The sequence below is a fragment of the Glandiceps talaboti genome, chromosome 6, assembly GCF_964340395.1.
Source record: "Glandiceps talaboti chromosome 6, keGlaTala1.1, whole genome shotgun sequence".
Classification (NCBI taxonomy): domain Eukaryota; kingdom Metazoa; phylum Hemichordata; class Enteropneusta; family Spengelidae; genus Glandiceps; species Glandiceps talaboti.
This window is the reverse complement of record NC_135554.1, coordinates 687,942-709,328: the sequence shown is the minus strand read 5'-3', so window position 1 is coordinate 709,328 and position 21,387 is coordinate 687,942. Positions and strand designations below refer to the sequence as shown.

The following is a 21,387-nucleotide window of genomic DNA, read 5'->3' as shown; positions in this document are numbered from 1 at the left end:
TTTTTAGACTTTAATTTATGGAAGGTTTTCACTTCAGTGTTACATTTTAGTGATTTCTTTTTCTTTTCTTTTTATTTGTATGGGCCGCTGGCCTGAAATAAAGAATAATAATAATAATAATGATAATAATAAAAATGTGCCCCAAATTGTGCTGTACTTAGAGAATGTGAAAGGTATCCGATACATTTGACAACAGCGAAAACATGTTTTAAGTATTGGGCTAAGCTAGTAAACATGTGTAAAGTATTGGGCTAAACTAGTAAATATGTATAAAGTATTGGGCTAAACTAGTAAATATGTATAAAGTATTGGGCTAAGCTAGTAAACATCTATAAAGTATTGGGCTAAACTAGTAAACATGTATAAAGTATTGGGCTAAGCTAGTAAACCTGTGTAAAGTATTGGGCTAAGCTAGTAAACATGTATAAAGTATTGGGCTAAACTAGTAAACATCTATAAAGTATTGGGCTAAGCTAGTAAACATGTATAAAGTATTGGGCTAAGCTAGTAAACATCTATAAAGTATTGGGCTAAGCTAGTAAACATCTATAAAGTATTGGGCTAAGCTAGTAAACATCTATAAAGTATTGGGCTAAGCTAGTAAACCTGTGTAAAGTATTGGGCTAAGCTAGTAAACATGTGTAAAGTATTGGGCTAAGCTAGTAAACATCTATAAAGTATTGGGCTAAACTAGTAAACATGTATAAAGTATTGGGCTAAGCTAGTAAACCTGTGTAAAGTATTGGGCTAAGCTAGTAAACATGTATAAAGTATTGGGCTAAACTAGTAAACATCTATAAAGTATTGGGATAAGCTAGTAAACATGTATAAAGTATTGGGATAAGCTAGTAAACATGTGTAAAGTATTGGGCTAAACTAGTAAACATCTATAAAGTATTGGGCTAAGCTAGTAAACATGTATAAAGTATTGGGCTAAGCTAGTAAACATGTATAAAGTATTGGGCTAAACTAGTAAACATCTATAAAGTATTGGGATAAGCTAGTAAACATGTGTAAAGTATTGGGCTAAACTAGTAAACATCTATAAAGTATTGGGCTAAGCTAGTAAACATCTATAAAGTATTGGGCTAAACTAGTAAACATGTATAAAGTATTGGGCTAAGCTACATGTAGTAAACATCTATAAAGTATTGGGATAAGCTAGTAAACATGTATAAAGTATTGGGCTAAGCTAGTAAACCTGTGTAAAGTATTGGGCTAAGCTAGTAAACATCTATAAAGTATTGGGATAAGCTAGTAAACATGTATAAAGTATTGGGCTAAGCTAGTAAACCTGTGTAAAGTATTGGGCTAAGCTAGTAAACATGTATAAAGTATTGGGCTAAGCTAGTAAACATGTATAAAGTATTGGGCTAAGCTAGTAAACATGTATAAAGTATTGGGCTAAGCTAGTAAACATCTATAAAGTATTGGGCTAAACTAGTAAACATGTATAAAGTATTGGGCTAAGCTAGTAAACATCTATAAAGTATTGGGCTAAACTAGTAAACATGTATAAAGTATTGGGCTAAGCTAGTAAACCTGTGTAAAGTATTGGGCTAAGCTAGTAAACATGTATAAAGTATTGGGCTAAGCTAGTAAACATCTATAAAGTATTGGGCTAAACTAGTAAACATGTATAAAGTATTGGGCTAAGCTAGTAAACCTGTGTAAAGTATTGGGCTAAGCTAGTAAACATGTATAAAGTATTGGGCTAAGCTAGTAAACATCTATAAAGTATTGGGCTAAGCTAGTGTAGTAAACATGTGTAAAGTATTGGGCTAAGCTAGTAAACATGTATAAAGTATTGGGTTAAGCTAGTAAACATGTATAAAGTATTGGGCTAAGCTAGTAAACATGTATAAAGTATTGGGTTAAGCTAGTAAACATGTATAAAGTATTGGGTTAAGCTAGTAAACATGTATAAAGTATTGGGTTAAGCTAGTAAACATGTATAAAGTATTGGGTTAAGCTATTAAACATGTATAAAGTATTGGGATAAACTAGTAAACATGTATAAAGTATTGGGTTAAGCTAGTAAACATGTATAAAGTATTGGGTTAAACTAGTAAACATGTATAAAGTATTGGGATAAACTAGTAAACATGTATAAAGTATTGGGCTAAGCTAGTGTAGTAAACATGTATAAAGTATTGGGTTAAGCTATTAAACATGTATAAAGTATTGGGCTAAGCTAGTAAACATGTGTAAAGTATTGGGCTAAGCTAGTGTAGTAAACATGTATAAAGTATTGGTCTAAGCTATTAAACATGTATAAAGTATTGGGCTAAGCTAGTAAACATGTATAAAGTATTGGGCTAAGCTAGTAAACATGTATAAAGTATTGGGTTAAGCTAGTAAACATGTATAAAGTATTGGGCTAAACTAGTAAACATGTGTAAAGTATTGGGCTAAGCTACATGTAGTAAACATGTATAAAGTATTGGGCTAAACTAGTAAACATGTTTTAAGTATTGGGATAAGCTAGTAAACATGTGTAAAGTATTGGGCTAAACTAGTAAACATGTATAAAGTATTGGGCTAAGCTAGTAAACATGTGTAAAGTATTGGGCTAAACTAGTAAATATGTATAAAGTATTGGGCTAAACTAGTAAATATGTATAAAGTATTGGGCTAAGCTAGTAAACATCTATAAAGTATTGGGCTAAACTAGTAAATATGTATAAAGTATTGGGCTAAACTAGTAAATATGTATAAAGTATTGGGCTAAGCTAGTAAACATCTATAAAGTATTGGGCTAAACTAGTAAACATGTATAAAGTATTGGGCTAAGCTAGTAAACCTGTGTAAAGTATTGGGCTAAGCTAGTAAACATGTATAAAGTATTGGGCTAAACTAGTAAACATCTATAAAGTATTGGGCTAAGCTAGTAAACATGTATAAAGTATTGGGTTAAGCTATTAAACATGTATAAAGTATTGGGCTAAGCTAGTAAACATGTGTAAAGTATTGGGCTAAGCTAGTGTAGTAAACATGTATAAAGTATTGGTCTAAGCTATTAAACATGTATAAAGTATTGGGATAAGCTAGTAAACATGTATAAAGTATTGGTCTAAGGTATTAAACATGTATAAAGTATTGGGCTAAGCTAGTAAACATGTATAAAGTATTGGTCTAAGCTAGTAAACCTGTGTAAAGTATTGGGATAAGCTAGTAAACATGTATAAAGTATTGGGCTAAACTAGTAAACATGTATAAAGTATTGGTCTAAGCTAGTAAACATGTATAAAGTATTGGGCTAAGCTAGTAAACATGTATAAAGTATTGGGCTAAGCTAGTAAACATGTATAAAGTATTGGGCTAAGCTACATGTAGTAAACATGGATAAAGTATTGGGCTAAGCTAGTAAACCTGTGTAAAGTATTGGGCTAAGCTACATGTAGTAAACATGGATAAAGTATTGGGCTAAGCTAGTAAACATGTATAAAGTATTGGGCTAAACTAGTAAACATGTATAAAGTATTGGTCTAAGCTAGTAAACCTGTGTAAAGTATTGGTCTAAGCTAGTAAACATGTATAAAGTATTGGGCTAAGCTAGTAAACATGTATAAAGTATTGGGCTAAGCTAGTAAATATGTATAAAGTATTGGGCTAAACTAGTAAACATGTATAAAGTATTGGGCTAAGCTAGTAAACATGTATAAAGTATTGGGCTAAGCTAGTAAACATGTATAAAGTATTGGTCTAAGCTAGTAAATATGTATAAAGTATTGGTCTAAGCTAGTAAACATGTATAAAGTATTGGGCTAAGCTAGTAAATATGTATAAAGTATTGGTCTAAGCTAGTAAATATGTATAAAGTATTGGTCTAAGCTAGTAAATATGTATAAAGTATTGGTCTAAGCTAGTAAACATGTATAAAGTATTGGGCTAAGCTAGTAAATATGTATAAAGTATTGGTCTAAGCTAGTAAATATGTATAAAGTATTGGTCTAAGCTAGTAAACATGTATAAAGTATTGGGCTAAGCTAGTAAATATGTATAAAGTATTGGGATAAGCTAGTAAACATGTATAAAGTATTGGGCTAAGCTAGTAAACATGTATAAAGTATTGGGCTACGCTAGTAAACATGTATAAAGTATTGGGCTAAGCTAGTAAACATGTATAAAGTATTGGGCTAAGCTAGTAAACATGTATAAAGTATTGGGCTAAGCTAGTAAATATGTATAAAGTATTGGTCTAAGCTAGTAAATATGTATAAAGTATTGGGCTAAGCTAGTAAACATGTATAAAGTATTGGTCTAAGCTAGTAAATATGTATAAAGTATTGGTCTAAGCTAGTAAACATGTATAAAGTATTGGGCTAAGCTAGTAAATATGTATAAAGTATTGGTCTAAGCTAGTAAATATGTATAAAGTATTGGGTAAGCTAGTAAACATGTATAAAGTATTGGGCTAAGCTAGTAAATATGTATAAAGTATTGGGCTAAGCTAGTAAATATGTATAAAGTATTGGGCTAAGCTAGTAAACATGTATAAAGTATTGGGCTAAGCTAGTAAACATGTATAAAGTATTGGGCTAAGCTAGTAAACATGTATAAAGTATTGGGTAAGCTACTGTAGTACATGTAGTAAACATGTATAAAGTATGAACATTGGTTCCATTTCTTTTGTAGGGGATATCACCCAAGATTGAATTCTCCTGTTCAACAACAGTAAAGGACAGCTCTACCCCTACACTTGATGAGCTTAGAGATTTCACCATGGAAACAAATTCAGATGAGGAGGTTGTTACCCTCTCAACAAGGAGAAGATCAAGAAGGAGAAAGAGGTAAGAAGTAACAACAAACCAGGAGAATAAATTGACAGGGATATTGTAAGAGACATTTTGTATTTATAAAATGAAGTTTGGTGAGTGTGAGACATGTTGTGACAACACTCACCTTAGAAATTGTAGTCACAAGAGAACAAAATGTGAAATGTTAAATTATCTTTGGAATGTGATAAAGGCTTTGAACTTTAACAGGTCCTGCTTGGAGAAGGTGCTTTGTACTGATACATATAAGTGAAAGTCAATGGAACAACACAATGTATCAGCAATGATTTTATTTACAGTTGGTACAAAACACAGGTACAGGCCAGGACAGGCCATGTATGAACTGAATAGTCTTTTTCTAAATTCACATTTACATTCTCATTTAGATCCATGGCAAATTTCATCTTCCCTTATACAAATGTACACTACCAAATTCTTGAAAAATTCTTAACACAAGAATCAGTAGGTTAAGAATTGCAATACTTGAAAATTCTTACCGATAAAATCTTATATCAAGAATTTTTTGTTAACTATAACGGACATGCTATTTATAGAGGTGACATCATTCCCTCACCACTGCGCATGTGTGAGCAGTACATGTGGCTCAGTTCTTACAGTACATGCTACGGAACAACAGCTCAAGTGACCGAACTAAGAAGAACTCGCGTCTAACAATGGTAGCAGAGCATTACATTTAACATAACATGGCTTCAAATAGTTGCAAAAATCCCCCAACCCTGGGCCCGAACACTGGTTATGACACCTGGAAAAACGAACTCGCCGTGTGGTGATTGATGATGGACGTTGACAAAAAGAAGCAGGCATTGGCTAGAAAGGCCAGAACCACGGCACTCAAAATTGACGCAACAAAGTTAAATACGGATGATGGTATGGATACCCTACTCAAGGCATTAGACTCGATGTCTAAGAAGGAGACTATTGACCTCTCTTTATATGAAGCATACTCAACTTTTGACAACTTTCAGAAGACGGAAGACATGCTGATGTCAAGATTTGTGATGGAATATGAACGGCGCTATAATCAGTGCAAGAAATATAGTATGGAACTGCCTGACACCGTTCTATCCTTTAGGTTGTTAGATAGAGCGAATTTATCACAACAGGACCGACAGCTTGCTCTGAGTGCTGCTTCGGATTCCAATTCGCGTCTATGAAGTCGGCTTTGAAACGCATATTTGGTGATAGCCATGTGCTTGACCAAGACGCTGCTGGGGGTACATCTGCTATAGCGATTAAACAAGAATCGGCTTACTATACTGAGCGGTACACACCAGCGAATGGAAACCAGAAACGTACTGGATATGATGGGTTCCAGCATAGACGTAACAGTCGTGACGGCAACATGTCCAAGGGGACAAATCCTAGTGACAAATTTGGTAAACGAACAAGATGCATGATCTGTCAATCAGTCTGCCATTGGGCTAAAGAATGTCCACATCGAGAAACTGCGGCTGACATCAAAACCAGAGAGGAAGACAACGTCATGAATGAGGTATGTGATCTGACTCTGTTTACAAAAGAACAGGGATCACTTACAGTTAATGAAGTTCCGATGAGTGACTCCTGGGCCTATGCTGTCATCGATACTGCATGTACCCACACAGTCTGTGGTAAACAATGGTTGGATCACTATATCAACAACTTGGGTGACAAACGTCAGTCCCAGATACGTACATTATCCAGTAACAGATGTTTTAAATTTGGTGATGGAGTACAAGTCAAAGTCTATGGCAACTGTTATTCTGCCAGCAAGAATTGGTGACACCTCCTGTAATATCGACACAGAGGTCGTTGACATTGACCTTCCATTACTACTGAGTAGGACATCATTAAAGAGAGCAGGTACAGTACTAGACCTAGCTAATGACAAGGCAGAAATTTTCGGCCAACCTGTAACTTTGAACTTTACCTCAAGTGGTCACTACTGTGTAAAGATACAAGATAAATATGCACATGAAACTCAACATGAGGCAGGTGACAAAGAAAGTGAAGTTCTACTCATCGATGATAACATGCCAAAAGCTGAACAAGTAAATGACACTACCCCTGACCTGAATGTCAATATGGAAGAGTCTGTCATGGTCACAGAAGACATTTCTCTGACAAAAGGGAAGTTGACAAAATTGGACAACTGGAAAACAAACACAATATATGTTGAGGTATCAGATGAATGGCAAAAGTGTATATCAACAAAGGGTGAACATTCTCAAATCGACCCCGGACAGCATAATACCAAAGGCAAGAGTAGTTGCAAGATGATTTGGAGAAATTTAGAAGGATAAGATTCTGTATGGAAAAATCAGCTAGCAGATTGTCTGACAAAAACAGGACTGGTGCATCAACAATAACATTAATGGAAACATACTTGAAATAAATCTATGGACACAGACTGTTTGTTGAAAGTGAAGGACGTGGACTGTTTATTGTAGTAATTAGTTTTATTTGCACTTTGATTGTTGGATAAAATATCACTTGTAGTATTTACTATATCTGCACTTTGTTGTTTGTCATTTTGGAACCAATTTTGTTAAAGTTTAGGAATGTGTTCAACAAAAAAAACAACATTTAATAACACTGGAGATTGTTAACTATAATGGACATGCTATTTATAGAGGTGACATCATTCCCTCACCACTGCGCATGTGTGAGCAGTACATGAGGCTCAGTTCTTATAGTATGTGCTACGGAGCAATAGGTCAAGAAGAACTCACTTCTAACATTTTTTCTTATGCCAGGTTTACCCAAAAATCTTGTCCTAAGAACATATTAGAAAATGAATTCTTGTCCCATGAATCTTCAAGAAAAAGAATTCTTGTCTCAAGAATTTTCAAGATTCTTCTGGCAAGAAAAATGATTCTTGTCCCAAGACCATTCAAGAAAATCAATTCTTGTCTCAAGAATATTCAAGGAAATCAATTCTTGTCCCAAGAATATTCAAGAAAATCAATTCTTGTCCCAAGAATATTTAAGGAATTGAATTCTTGTCTCAGGAATATTCAAGAAAAACAATTCTTGTCTCAAGAATATTCAAGAAGAACAATTCTTCTTCCAAGAATAGTACTACCAGAGTTTTCTGAAAACTAGCCCTGGGCCACTATTCGGAAAATCGGCAAATTCGGAACCACAACAGAGGAACTAAATAGAAGCCCAGGGCGATCATTTGGCAGTGTTTTAATCAAGCCAAAAAAATGCATTCGTCCACTCTCGCAGAGTAGGTATTGCCCAGATTTGCAATCTTGGGTTTTACCTATCCGAGAGTAAAGAAGTCACAGTACGAAAAATCCTCCGTTGTACTGCACTTGACTACACTATTACCGAGTAAGTGTGGTACCCTCAGATTTAACATGTTGAAACCCAAACCAAACGGCCCTTTTCAGGGCCACCACATACTCCAAAAAGAGAACTACCATTACCGAGCCACCGGCCAGCATTTTGTTGTCTGTCATCACTGTACGATCGTTTTATGATTGGGAAATTAAAAGTATTTTTTCCCTTGGAGACAAAAAACTACCAAACAAACCATCCCCACTCAATCCATGCTGTAAATCTCCATGAACTCATTTATACATGACATTACACATTACATCAACTCTCACTTGATGTTAAATTCACTTTGTGTGCCCACTCGTAACGTAACATGCAAATTACCCTGACCTATTTTTAGATGCAGTGTGTCATTGACAGTGACGTCTGCGGATCATCCTGAGTCATCTGCCGGCTTGATGATCGATGTCAGCACAAAAGTGTCTGTACCTACCTTCACGGTCACATTCTTCTCGTGGAAAAAACGTCCATTTTTTATTGGCACTCTAAGTTTATGGTTTTTTCAACTGAACATTCGAACTAAATAAAAACTAACGTTACCAATATAACAAGGCAAAATTCTTGCCGTAGTGAATCTGAAAAACCAAATAGACGCCCACTCGCCAAATAATCGCCCATGGGCGACTTTACGGATGGGCTTGTTTTCGGAAAACTCCGGTACATGTATTTGACTCATTATATGGAAAAATTATTTCCATAATACAGTCCTTTAATGAAAAATCTACCCCAAATCTACCTTGCGATAAGAGTTAGAGGATGTGACATTATTAAGGGTTTGACAACTGGGTTAGTTGAAAACAAAATATCTCAATATGCCGATGATACTAATATTCCAGTTCAGCCCAATCCGGAATCTTTCAATGAGTTAATTGATACTTTGAGTCGGTTTTCGGTTATATCTGGGCTTAAGCCTAATTATGACAAATGTAAAGTGTTGCGTATTGGCGCAAATTGTTTATCCACTTGAGTGGACTGATGGGGCAGTTGATGTTTTGGGTGTACATATTCCTATTGATATATCACAACTACTTGATAAGAATTTTAATCCTCGGTTGGAAAAGGCGGGGAAGATACTGCAGCCATGGTGGGGGCGGGGCCTTACCTTGTATGGAAAGATTTCTCTAAAGGCACTAGTTGTGTCACAATTTACTTATCTTTTCATGGCTCTCCCTTCTCCCAGTACCATTTTTTTCAAAAAGTATAATTCGTTAATCTTTAAGTTTCTCTGGGATGGAAAACCGGAAAAGATAAAAAGGCGTGTTATTTTCAGTAACTATGACAAGGGTGGTCTTAATTTGACAAACCCTGAGGCTTTTGACAAGTCATTAAAAGCTAGCTGGGGCTTGAGAATTATACGAAATAATAATTTGTTTTGTTCTAAATGGTATAATTATATCCTTTTGAAAAGCGTCGGCCCACTTTTACAGTATGCCAACGTTAGTAGTTGCGACCATGGCATCTTGGACCCTGTTCATTCGACTTTCTTAAAAGAAATTATTAAAGCATGGCTGCAGTACAATGACACTTCCTCATTAGTCAACACGAAGGATGACGTGTGTCAAGAATTGATTTGTTATAATTCTAAAATACGTATTAATAACAAACCAATTCTTTGGAATTCTCTGATTTCAAATGGTGTTGTTTTCGTTAATGATCTTATAGACGTGGAATGTAAATTTTATTCTTTTGTTTATTTTACAAGAATTTATGGTAATATTTGCACAAATCATGAATATAACCAACTGTTATCAGCTATACCCCAATTTTGGAAAAGGTTACTTGCTAAGGAGGGTATTCCAAAGCTACAAGTGTGTCTTCCTAAGTTTCGAAACACAAAGTGTCTGTCCGATAAGAAAATTAATAGGGATATGTATAATTATTTTCTGAATACTATTGCTGCCAGTGATATCCCTTTACACATTGTTCGCTACTGGCATGATATTCTTGACATTCCAATACCAATGTCTACCTTGCTTGTTCTTCCATTTAAAGTTACAATTGATGTGAAATTGCGATATTTTCAGTATAAATTGATCATGAAGATTTTACCTACAAACAAATTATTATTCACTTGGGGCATTGTAGACTCACCTTTATGTACTTTTTGTAATGAGGTTGTAGAAGATTACTATCATCTCTTTTGGAATTGTACGCATGTAAGCAAGTTTTGGATTTCAGTTAAAGAATGGTATTTTTCAATAACTCATACTCAGTTGCCTCTAAACGCACTTTATTGTATACTTGGTATCTTGGAAGATGTTACTGTATTGGATAATTTCGTTTTTCTTTTGGTACGTTATTTTTATTTCAAATGTAACCACGTAAATATAGTAACTCAATCCCACGGATTGAAGCTTTTAAGAAATACTTTAGATATACTTACAAGATTGAGGAAAAAATTGCAACATCAAAAGGCAAAATAGGTTTACATTTACGAAAGTGGGGTGTTTTTGTGGAATATTTTGAAGAAATGTAGGTTTGTTTAGTACTTTTTTCTACTTTTTTTTCTTTCTTTTCTTAGTACTTTCTGCTCTGTAACTTTTTTTTTCTTTATTTAATAAAAAAAATTAAAAAAAAAAAAAAAATCTACCCCAAACAAAACTTGTAAATTTTAAAACTGTTATTGACGTAAACGGCAATATAAGTCAATAAAACTATCTTCTGAACTCTTCTAAAAATATAACATTTCAATGTCGTGCAACACTTCAACCAGTTTTATCTTTTATCTTCTAAATACTTTCATATGCCATACATTTATCTTGTTACAATCAAATGAAATCTGTATATTAATTAGAAGATATTTAGCCTAGCTTAAACAGCCTCAGTCCTTTGAAATAGTCCACTGGGCTTGCCCCAAAACTTAATGGACCCTGATTTCACAAGCTCAGGGATAAAAGCATGACATTGACAGACAACCCCAACAGCCACAGAAAATTTATTAATTGCCTATGTACTTTACGACAGTCAACAGCAACAGGGCACCAGTGACCTACCCAAGAAATTATGCAAATTTTCAATTCTGTAATTTAGATTGTAACAGAAATCTGAAATTGCAATAGGGAGACTTTATATTCAATTGTGCTTGAACGAATTTCAATTTTTAGCCCTGCCGAGCATATTCCAGGATGGGGCTTATAAATTGGGTGCCATCCGTCTGTGTGTGCATCCATCCATCAGTGCGTGCGCCTGGAGCCATATTTTGGACATTCATTCATAGCAATAGCCAAATGATCACTTATATTGGAAAGATAGCAATCAAATCATAAACATTGGAGAGAGATGGACTGGAAAGCAAGCAAAAGATCAAAGGAAATCAATTGTGTACAAATGGTAGAACTGATGTATTCCCAGTCAATTGGGTGCATTACTTTTTATCAAAAATACCCAAACTATCCACTAAAAATAGGACCTGAACAATTAATGTCAATGCAATCTGACCAATGACTTTGGACAAGAAGTCAAAATATCCTGATTGACCTGTACAGAAAATAGAAACTGACCTTTATCATCATGGTATGAACAAATCTAAATAGCCATTCCCAGTGCACCAAATATCAAAGTAATCCAACTTCTGGTTTCAGAAAAGAAGTCACAACATAACTTTGAAAAGAAAAGGTTGATGAAGAAGTTGAAATAGAAAAAGTTGATAGTCAGATGACAGTGAATCAATATAACCCTATAGCTTTGCTTGGCTGTTGTTTCCAGTCCACTTCTCTTCAATGCCCATGGTCTAATTAACGTTTAAAAAATCAATGTTATTTCTACCAGGAGGTATTCATTTGCACAGAAAAAAACTTGGGAAAATGAGGATCAAATTAAAAACAATAATTGTTCCTACTCGCTGTCAAATGATGCCAAATGATGCTATCCCAGAATGCATCAGGTCTGTCCACACACTTCCATATATGGCCATGCCTACAAGCTTGACCAATGGAGACACACTACATGTATTAACAAAGGGATATATCCTTTTGTTGTGCATGGAAGTATAACTGACAATCTCATTCTTGTACTACGAATTGTTGGGCAAGAAAACTGAAGAATTTGATTCTTGTATCAAGAATTCATGGGTAGACAAGAAAAAGTAAGAATTTCATTCTTATACCAAGAATTGTTGGGCAAGAAAACTCAGAATTCAATTCTTGTGTCACGAATGTATGGGTATAAAAAGTAAGAATCTCATTCTTGTACCAAGTGGAACACTTTACCAGTGCATGTCATCCAAGCCAAAACTTTTTAAAATAAGATTTGATCAATACACAGTGTTTGATCTAGGCCGTGCCATTGTGCAATTTGCAACAAAAATGTAGTAACATCCATAGATTGTCACAAAAATCAGAGAGTATACATTGCCGGTGTGCCATGTTGGCAGTTTCACGTTATACATCACATCGATCCCCAGCTCTGCTCTGTAAACCTCCAATTGATAATGTCAACAAAACAACGTGGTTGTCTACACATGCTTTAATGGTTTTACCATAGTCAAAGGCTCTACATATATTACCCATGTTCCATCGTGACAACCCATGTTACAGACTCACAAAGATGGATGGGTAATAAATGCTACAGCTAAACTGTTGGCGGTGACAGCCCAGTGCTAGGCAGGGACTCAGCTTTTTTCTGAGCTCAGATCGAGCGCACATATATCAACCACCAAATTTCTTGAGCCCGAAATGAGATCAAAAGTGTGCCGATCATGATTTTTGTGTGCAAATTATGCAATGGCGCGGCCTAGATCAAACCCTGCATACATACATACATACATACATACACACATACATGTACATACACATAACACTTATTAATGGTTAGAGTAGTGGATTTTGAGATGTGCAAGTTTGCCAGTTCAAGCCTCACTGCTGCCATACATGTATATTTCTTTCATTAGGCAAGATTTGAACCATGATTATACTTACAGATAATTAAGATTATCATTTGTTTTGTCAAACCACAGGACAAAGAGTTATGAAGTACCGACAATCAGTAGAAGAGTGAAATCACCTTCATTGAAACGCCGACAGCTATTTGATGAAAGTACACGACAACACAGTATAGATGATAGGCCTCCATTTGTAGTCAGACGGGTAGGTCAATTGTGTGTGTTAATCAATTGTTTTGTTAGTTGCCATTTTACTATTGCAATGGGCTCCATACATGTGTGTGTGTGTGTCTGTCCATATCCCTTCATATTACATCATTTCTTTGACATGTAATATTCAATTTCATTCAAACCTTGTACAAAGGTGAGGTGCACATATGCACACTACTTTGTTTCCTGACATGTGCAAATTTTACAGAATGGTAGCCTATGTCATATTTGAATTTAAAAATCAATATTCACTATCTAAAACTAACTAGAAAACTGTAATACATATAGATTCCAGTTGAATGTATTTCCCTATATTATTAAATCAGGCCTTTTTTGGCATATCACAGTGTAGTATTTGTAGTATTGTTATATTTATTTGTTGTCAATTTCATTGATGTCATATTTACAGGTAATATTATAGAAAAGAAATATATACATGCACAAGCATTAGTTTTGTTGCTCACTTAACTTTTTGACAAATGCTGGCCATATTTGTAGCAACAATTAGCAATTTATACAACTTTAAAACATAGACTACATTCAAGAGTCTAACCCCATAAAATCACATTCAAGCTCTCTTGTATCAAAATCAAGCCATTTCTTGCATATCATAGACACTTTGTAGTGATGAATATTTATTTTTTGCTGCAGTAACAATTTCTTTTAAATCATGTCACCATTCAGTCAGTGAAGTGTTCAAGTTGAAGGGATCTGTTTGTCTTCAATGTCAGATTTACATTGAAAGATCCATTATTGTTTTGTGATCCTCTGTAATAAACACAAGAAATGTGTGTGTGTGTGTGTGTGTGTGTGTGTGTGTACATTTAGGTGCATACAACAATACTCAGTACATGTATGAGTGAAACTAATAATATACAGTTTTTAGCACAACTGAACTGATAAGGTTCAGTAGTGCTATGGGCATGGCAAAGAGTCTGTCTTTCTGTCTGTTTGTCTATGTGTGTGTGGATGTGTGTAAACAACTTCAAGTCAAAAAATGCTGGGCCAATTACCCTGATATTTGGTGGGTGTATTACCGTGTGAGTGTCTAGTTGGGAAATTGTTCAAGTCAATATGATCTTACCATCGGTGTGTGATTTGGGTCAAAAAATGTATGTAAATGTGCCTACCAACAAGACCACACCCATGGCAACAGTTAGTTGATAAGGTATATAATATTGCAAAGATAACAAAAGGGATTAATAGACTAATGAATAAACATTCAAAAAATGTATGACAATATACCTGGCAATAAGACTATGCCCATAGCAACAGCCAAATGATCATTTGTATTGCAAAAATAACATTGGGTATTCATAGACAAGGGAACGAACATTCAAAAAATGTATGCAGATATGTCTAGTAATATGACCACACGCATAGCAACAGCTAAATGATCGCACGTATTGCACAGATAACAACAAGGCTGGATAGGCAACTGGATAGTCATTCAGCCAATGACACCTGTACTTAGCGTGCATGGATCAGCATGTGGAGAAACATTTTTTAAAAACTGTACAGTTGGGTTTTTTTTGGTTTTTTTTTTTTTTTTTTTGTTTTGTTTTTTAATTTAAATTTTTATTACTGAAAGGATACAAAAAAACACAAGACAAAGGAAAGACAAAGAAGGAAAAAGCCAAAAAACTGCAACAAAAGAAACGAGAAGAACCTAGCCCAGTATTGCAATATACATTACATTTAGATGCAATCAAGGTAGATGAACAGATAAAATAAAGTTGACTACAAGTTATATTACAAATATTTCTCAAGGCTATCAATTATCTTTTTTGTCTTTGGTTCGTAGGCATAACACTCTAGCAGCTTCCTATAGTTCTTGAATTTTTCAGCAAGGACAGTGATCATTGGTTCAACTTTGTTCACTTTGCAACTAAAAATATATCTCTTAGTCAATAAACAGATAATATTCCAACTGTAGACATTAGGGTTTGTGCTAATAATACCTAACAATATTTCTTTTTCTGAAAAAGTCGTATTGCACAGATTAAATACAAAGTTCCAGACCCGTTTAACAATTTGGCAATCATAAAATATATGTCTCAAAGTTTCAGTTTCTAAGTTACAGAAGGTACATCTCTCGTGATCAATGAGTTTTCGAAGGAAAAGAAATCTATTTGTACAAATTATGCGATTGAGCATTTTGTATTGAAAAGATTGAAGCGATACATCATCTGTAATTTTTTTAATCAATGCAAAGTAATCCCAAAATTCATCTTTAGATATATTAAATATCTCACACCACTTCTCCATACATTTCTGGGGCTTTGTCTTATTTTTTACATTATTATCTAAAAAAGTTGTGTACATAGTTTTACAAATCTTGTCTGTAGTAATAGTATTATGTTGAAAAGTGTTTTGAGATTCCGAAGTTAATGTAATTTCCCTTTTCTATGCTATTGGAAGTGAATCAATAATGCCACAGAATGTCAAAAAATCAACAGGTAATCCATATTTTGTACAGAAATTAGTGAAAGATAAAAACTTGCCTTCTTCATCTAACAGGTCACTAATTTGATTAACTCCATTGTTTGCCCATGATCTATAGTATACAACATTACTATTAACTTTAATATAAGGGTTTAGCCATAAGACTTGATTCAAGTAATCGGCGGTATTTTTTGGAAAATAAGAGACCTCAGACCAGTTTTCTAGAACCTGTCGCCAAAAGACATTGTTCTTAAATTTGCGAGCGGTTACAATTTTAATCTGGTGACTATTATAAAATCTCAAATAACTAGTATCCAAGCCTAACATGGAAGTGAAAAGACATTTCCATGAACTCTTATTCTTAGGATTAAAAACTTTTTGAAGCCAGGAATGCTTTAAGGCCTTCTGATATGTTGACAGGTGCACCATGTTTAAGCCACCATCTATTACCTTTAGACAAAGTCTATTTCTATTGATTTTATCACTGCCACCATTCCAGATAAATTTGTAAAACAACGAGTTTAATGTAGAGATTTGTACACTTGTTAGATTTGGCAACACAGATAGGCAGTGAGTAAGTTTCGGCAATGCCATTGTTTTAATGACAGTAATTTTCCCAAATAGGGTCAAAGGATGCTTGGACCAGGTTATTAATAGTCTCTCAATTTCTAAAATTTTAGGATCGTAGTTCAACTTGGATATATCATTTAAATCCACGTCAAAAGTACAGCCAAGCACCTCGAAAGGGTGATCAATCCATTGTAATTTTTTCTCTGGCAGCATAACCTTCTTACTATGACTAGAAGCCCCTATCCAAATTATTTTTGTCTTCTCGCTGTTAACCCTCAGGCCAGAGACATTGGTGAACCTGTCAAGAATATCTAGAACCCTAGCAATGCTTTTCTCTGTCCCATCAAGAAAAAGGAAAGCGTCATCTGCATACTGACCAAGGAGAACATCAATATTATATAAACTGATACCGCGGACATCAGGGTCGTTTTTAAAGGCAATGGCCAACAACTCTGCAATAATAATGAATAAATAGGGTGACAGGGGATCCCCTTGTCTTACTCCTCTGCTTAAATTGAAAAATTGAGAGAAGTAGCCATTGTTTAAGATACAACTACTGGATTCACTATAAAAAGTAGCAACCCACTTCCTTATCCCTTCCCCAAAATTAAAGAACTTCAGAGCATTATCAATAGTTGCCCATTCAATCGAATCAAAAGCCTTTTCGAAATCTATCAGTACAAGCATACAGTGAATATTCTGAACTTTGGTTTGGTTTAACACATCATAAACAAGACGAGTGTTTTCTCCGATAAAGCGACCTTTGATAAAACCTTTTTGGTCCGAACTTATAATATCATCCAGCACACTTTTGATACGTGCGGCAATTGATGAAGCAGCGAGCTTATAATCTGTATTTAATAAAGTGATTGGTCTCCAATTCTTGATATTAAGCCTGTTTTTTCCTGGCTTTGGAATACAGGTAATTACCCCTCTACGTTGAGAAATAGAAAACTTTCCATTTCGAAAAGACTTGTTTATACATCTAACAATAAAACGACCAATATTACTCCAGAATAGTTTATAGAATTCAGGGGGAAACCCATCACAACCAGGGGTTTTACCGTTTTCCATGTTTTTTAGTGCATTACTGCATTCGTCATAAGAGATTACACCGTCTAAAATTGAACTCTGGTCATCCGACAGCTTATTGATATCATTACTATTAAAATCCCTCATAAACGATGAAACTGATTCCGTAGTGCCACGACTGGTATAGAGATTCTTATAGAAATTTGTAGCTTCTGCAAGAATCTTTTCTTGTTCTATTAAAACTAAACCATTATTATCAGTCAACTTTTCCATAGTTTTGTTAACATATCGACGTTTTTCTAAATTACAAAAGTATTTCATTGGTTTTTCACCATGTTGAACCCATTGGGCTTTAGAACAAAGGAGTACTCCCTTCATATGATGTTCACGTAAAGATTCTAATTCTAGTTTTTTTGTTTCAAGTTCACCAATGTTTTCCTGATTTTGCTGGCATTGTACCTCGAGGATATCAATTTCTTTTTCTAACTCAGCTGTTCTTTTATTGCGTTTCCTTTTTTGTCTAGCAGTATACTGAATAGTTGCACCGCGGATTTTCAATTTCATTGTTTCCCCATAACAACTGGTCGCTAATAGAAAACTCAGTAAAATCGACCTCTGCACTGTCGACAGTACCATTGATAGAATACTCATTTAAAGTTTCATGAATAATAGTCTTTACCATAACAACATAATCTTTATTAGCTCCGCTGTCAGCGAAAGCTGAAAGCGTAGCTTTAGGTATAGGTGGGTATTGAGGTATAGAGAGTAGAGTGAATCATAGGTGTCCGTCAAACTTTTATATTTTCACTATCTAGTCCGAAAGTGACAGTCGGAATTCTTCGATATTTGGTGTGCATGTTCCCTGGGGGGAGGCTATTCAGATTTGTTCATGCCAAGTTGATCTGTGCCATTTTCAATTTTTTATGATTTTTTTTCCAAAAATGACATTTTCGTCAACTCCTCATAAACTTCAAGTCAGATTGCTTTGATATCTGGTGTATTGATGCACAGGGGGTAGCTTACTCAGATTTGTTAATTTCAAGTCAGCACGTCTTCTCTTCTATTTTTTAAGATTTTTTTTTTGAAATTTGAAAAAAAAATGAATATGTTAATGAGCATAATGACCGACGCCATATTGGAAATCAGTCCGCGAGACTTTAGGTAAAGTGCAACTTTTCAAAAGACACTATTGACGTCAAACAAGCAATGTAATATGTGCTATAGTCTTAATTCTACGCATTGTGCGCCCAAATGACAAATATTTGATCGAAAAAGGGTTGTAAACAGAACTTCAAATCCAATCTCCACCCCTCCTACAGAATGGTTCATTCCAGTATATGCACCTCATTATCATTGTGAGAAGTCTTCCATGCCTAGCGCCTGAACTGAAGTGTATCGAACGATTTTTGACAGAGTCAGTCGTCAATAAAAACGATAATACTCTTTCTAAAATTACCACATTTTGAAAGGGAAAGTACTTTGTGGTTCATTTATGGAGTTTTGTTTTTGTACGATCAATATTGGTGGCAAAATTACCGATGTGGTAATGCACGACAATCCTAAGTACCCGGATACACGAGGGACTAACCCAGAAGCAAGTCGTTGTCAGCCATACGTTACAGTGCAGTGGTAACATCGTCCGAGAAATCGCTGCGTTCAGTGTCATTATTCACAGAATTGTTGTTTTCGAGTGAAAACCCGTCTTGAATTGTATAACTCTAACATGTCAAGTTATATTTTGAAAGTTGTATCGCTAGTTTGAGACGATTTTCTCACGTACTATCGGGGCTTTGGACTTGGACCTTACTCCAGTTCATCGGGAAGTTTAGCCAGCCCGATAATTCTTTCTGGTTTAGTTTACAACACTTTTGATCGCGCAGATTTTGTTGTTGTGATGAAAAGAAATTTAAAAAAAAGATCATTTCAACCATTTCGTTGTGTTTTCTTTATGAAAGGTAATCGAACATGCACGAGTGTTACCACTGTAACCAGGAGGGTCTATGCTGTAACGTATGGCAAGGGTTCGACATACACGCTGGTCCGCTATCCCGCGAGTCTAGTAACTTTCTGTAAGCTCAGAATTCAAACCACCGGCTATATAATGAATTCACGGTCATAGTAAAATTCATTTGATTTTTAATTTGCTATTTTGACCAACTCCGGTTGTCTATTCGCGATAAAATTACGATTAGTTTGGAAACGGGGTAGATTTTCTATGATTCCGTGTCATAAAAGCATGTGTTGTGTAGTTTTCGAAAAGCACACCCGGTGGGAAAGTCGCCCAACAGGCGATCTCGCGCCATTGCTGTACTACGTGGCACTTTATTCTGGCGGGGTGTCTCTTGAAAACGGGAATAGCGAAGGATGAGCCAATCAAGTGAGACCTTTCAAATGTAGCTAATATTATAGCCAATAAAATTAGTTGTACGATGATATGTGTATAATAAGGGTAAGGCTGGCCTAGCGCCTCTACACTGTAACAAGTAAATAGTAAAGTTGAAATCTTTGTCGCATGAATTCGTATTTATGTATGGATGCGTAGTCTTTCTGAACAGTAATTTTTAGATCAGTTAATATTTAAACTACGTTTCTGAGTTAATTATTCGGTAGGTTATTGACGAGCTCCCTTTGTAAAAACGCTGTACAAATTGGATGTCAGCGTTCAACGTTCAACGGAACTAAGTGAAGCTCAATCATAACAATGGTGGCTGTCAAAATCGAAGACGCAATTTGACCGTGTTGTTATTTCAGTGAGTTTATTCAGCAAGAAAACAACGTGTTCTATGTTTTTGTACTTCCTACATGATGTGATGATCGTTTTTTTTACCGGTACAACTTACAGCCTAAAATGAAACTGCTAACTTAGTTAGTAACACTGACACGATTCCGTGTTCCGTGTTCCGTGTTCATGTTTTGGGGTAGTCCTGCTTACATGCCGGTGCACGAGTCTGTATTACTGACTTGACTCTAAACACCGTCATGCAAAGAGCAATAGAGTTTGCCTATTACAACACCGCAAGCAAAATGTACCCGCGCCAATTGCAAAAGAATTACCTACCGACCGATCAAATATTTGCAACCGATCGAATATCTACGCCATTTCCATTCCTCTGACGGTAGTATTCCCTGCTCAGATCACAAAAAGCATCGAAATCGGACCTTTTCAAGTGCGAACTGCAACATTCAACTAATCCTCGTAACACCGCCACATTTGATATCGTTGAGTGAGATGAATAATTACCCAGAGACACTTGCGCCGACGTACGTAAGGAGAAGTGATTAAATTTACGATAGAATTTGAAAAGTTCTGATTTTGATAGTTTTGGTCATCCGCTATAGGACTTTTGCAGTCAAAATGAGGTAAACTGACTAAATAATAGATTTATTGCTAATATTTGACCACTGGGCGATTTTATTCCTTAGTTACTGGCATTTTTTGTAAGTCCGTATTTCATGGCTGGCTCTTCGCAGGACGGAGGGGGAGGGACAATTGTCAGAATCGAGTCCCGAATTCCTCCGTATGCAAGCAGGACTAGTTTTGGGGCACATTTCTAAATACGCGAAACCAGTTATTGAATGTGTAGTGGATATTGATATTCAGTTTGAAAAATTAAAATCCTGAACTTTATTTTGCGAACGGTTTTGTCATTTCTTAGTAATTATAGGGCCGACTGTATCACGTTTAACGTTTATGTCAACCTGGAAGTACATAGACACGAAAATAGACAAAGTGACTTGTACATGTAAGTAACAAAATTTTGCTGTAACTGCTGGTAACCTTCAAATTTATTTATTTTTATGTTGTAAATACATTCTAATATGCACTAAGGACAACACTATAAAGACTTGCTCCATGGGAAGGTAATTTTTTGTCTTTTAAAAATGCAATAGTTAGATCAATGTGTACCAGAAATGTTATGTAGTATTTAAGCTAGAAATAAGACCACATAACATCTTATTACTCCCCCCCCCCCCCAATTAAGACAAACTACTCAAAGAAAGCAACAAAAAAAAGAGAAGAAGCTCCAAAACATAAAAAAGAGAATAAAATTACAGTAATGAGTTGATGATGCACAAACAACTACAAAGAAATAGACAGTTCAATTACAACACACGGTTTGAAATAAA

The 21,387-nt window shown here is 35.2% G+C and overlaps 1 protein-coding gene across 3 annotated transcripts in view; it reads left to right on the top strand.

The window, feature by feature from the left end:
- Positions 1-21,387, top strand: part of LOC144436631 (spermatogenesis-associated protein 6-like) — a 105,012-nt gene that overhangs the window by 32,781 nt on the left and 50,844 nt on the right. For all 3 annotated transcript variants that reach the window (XM_078125460.1, XM_078125459.1, XM_078125461.1), the window contains exons 4-5: positions 4,639-4,793; positions 13,078-13,207. In XM_078125460.1, coding sequence (XP_077981586.1) covers positions 4,639-4,793; positions 13,078-13,207 — 285 coding nt within the window. The remainder of the gene's footprint in view (positions 1-4,638; positions 4,794-13,077; positions 13,208-21,387) is intronic.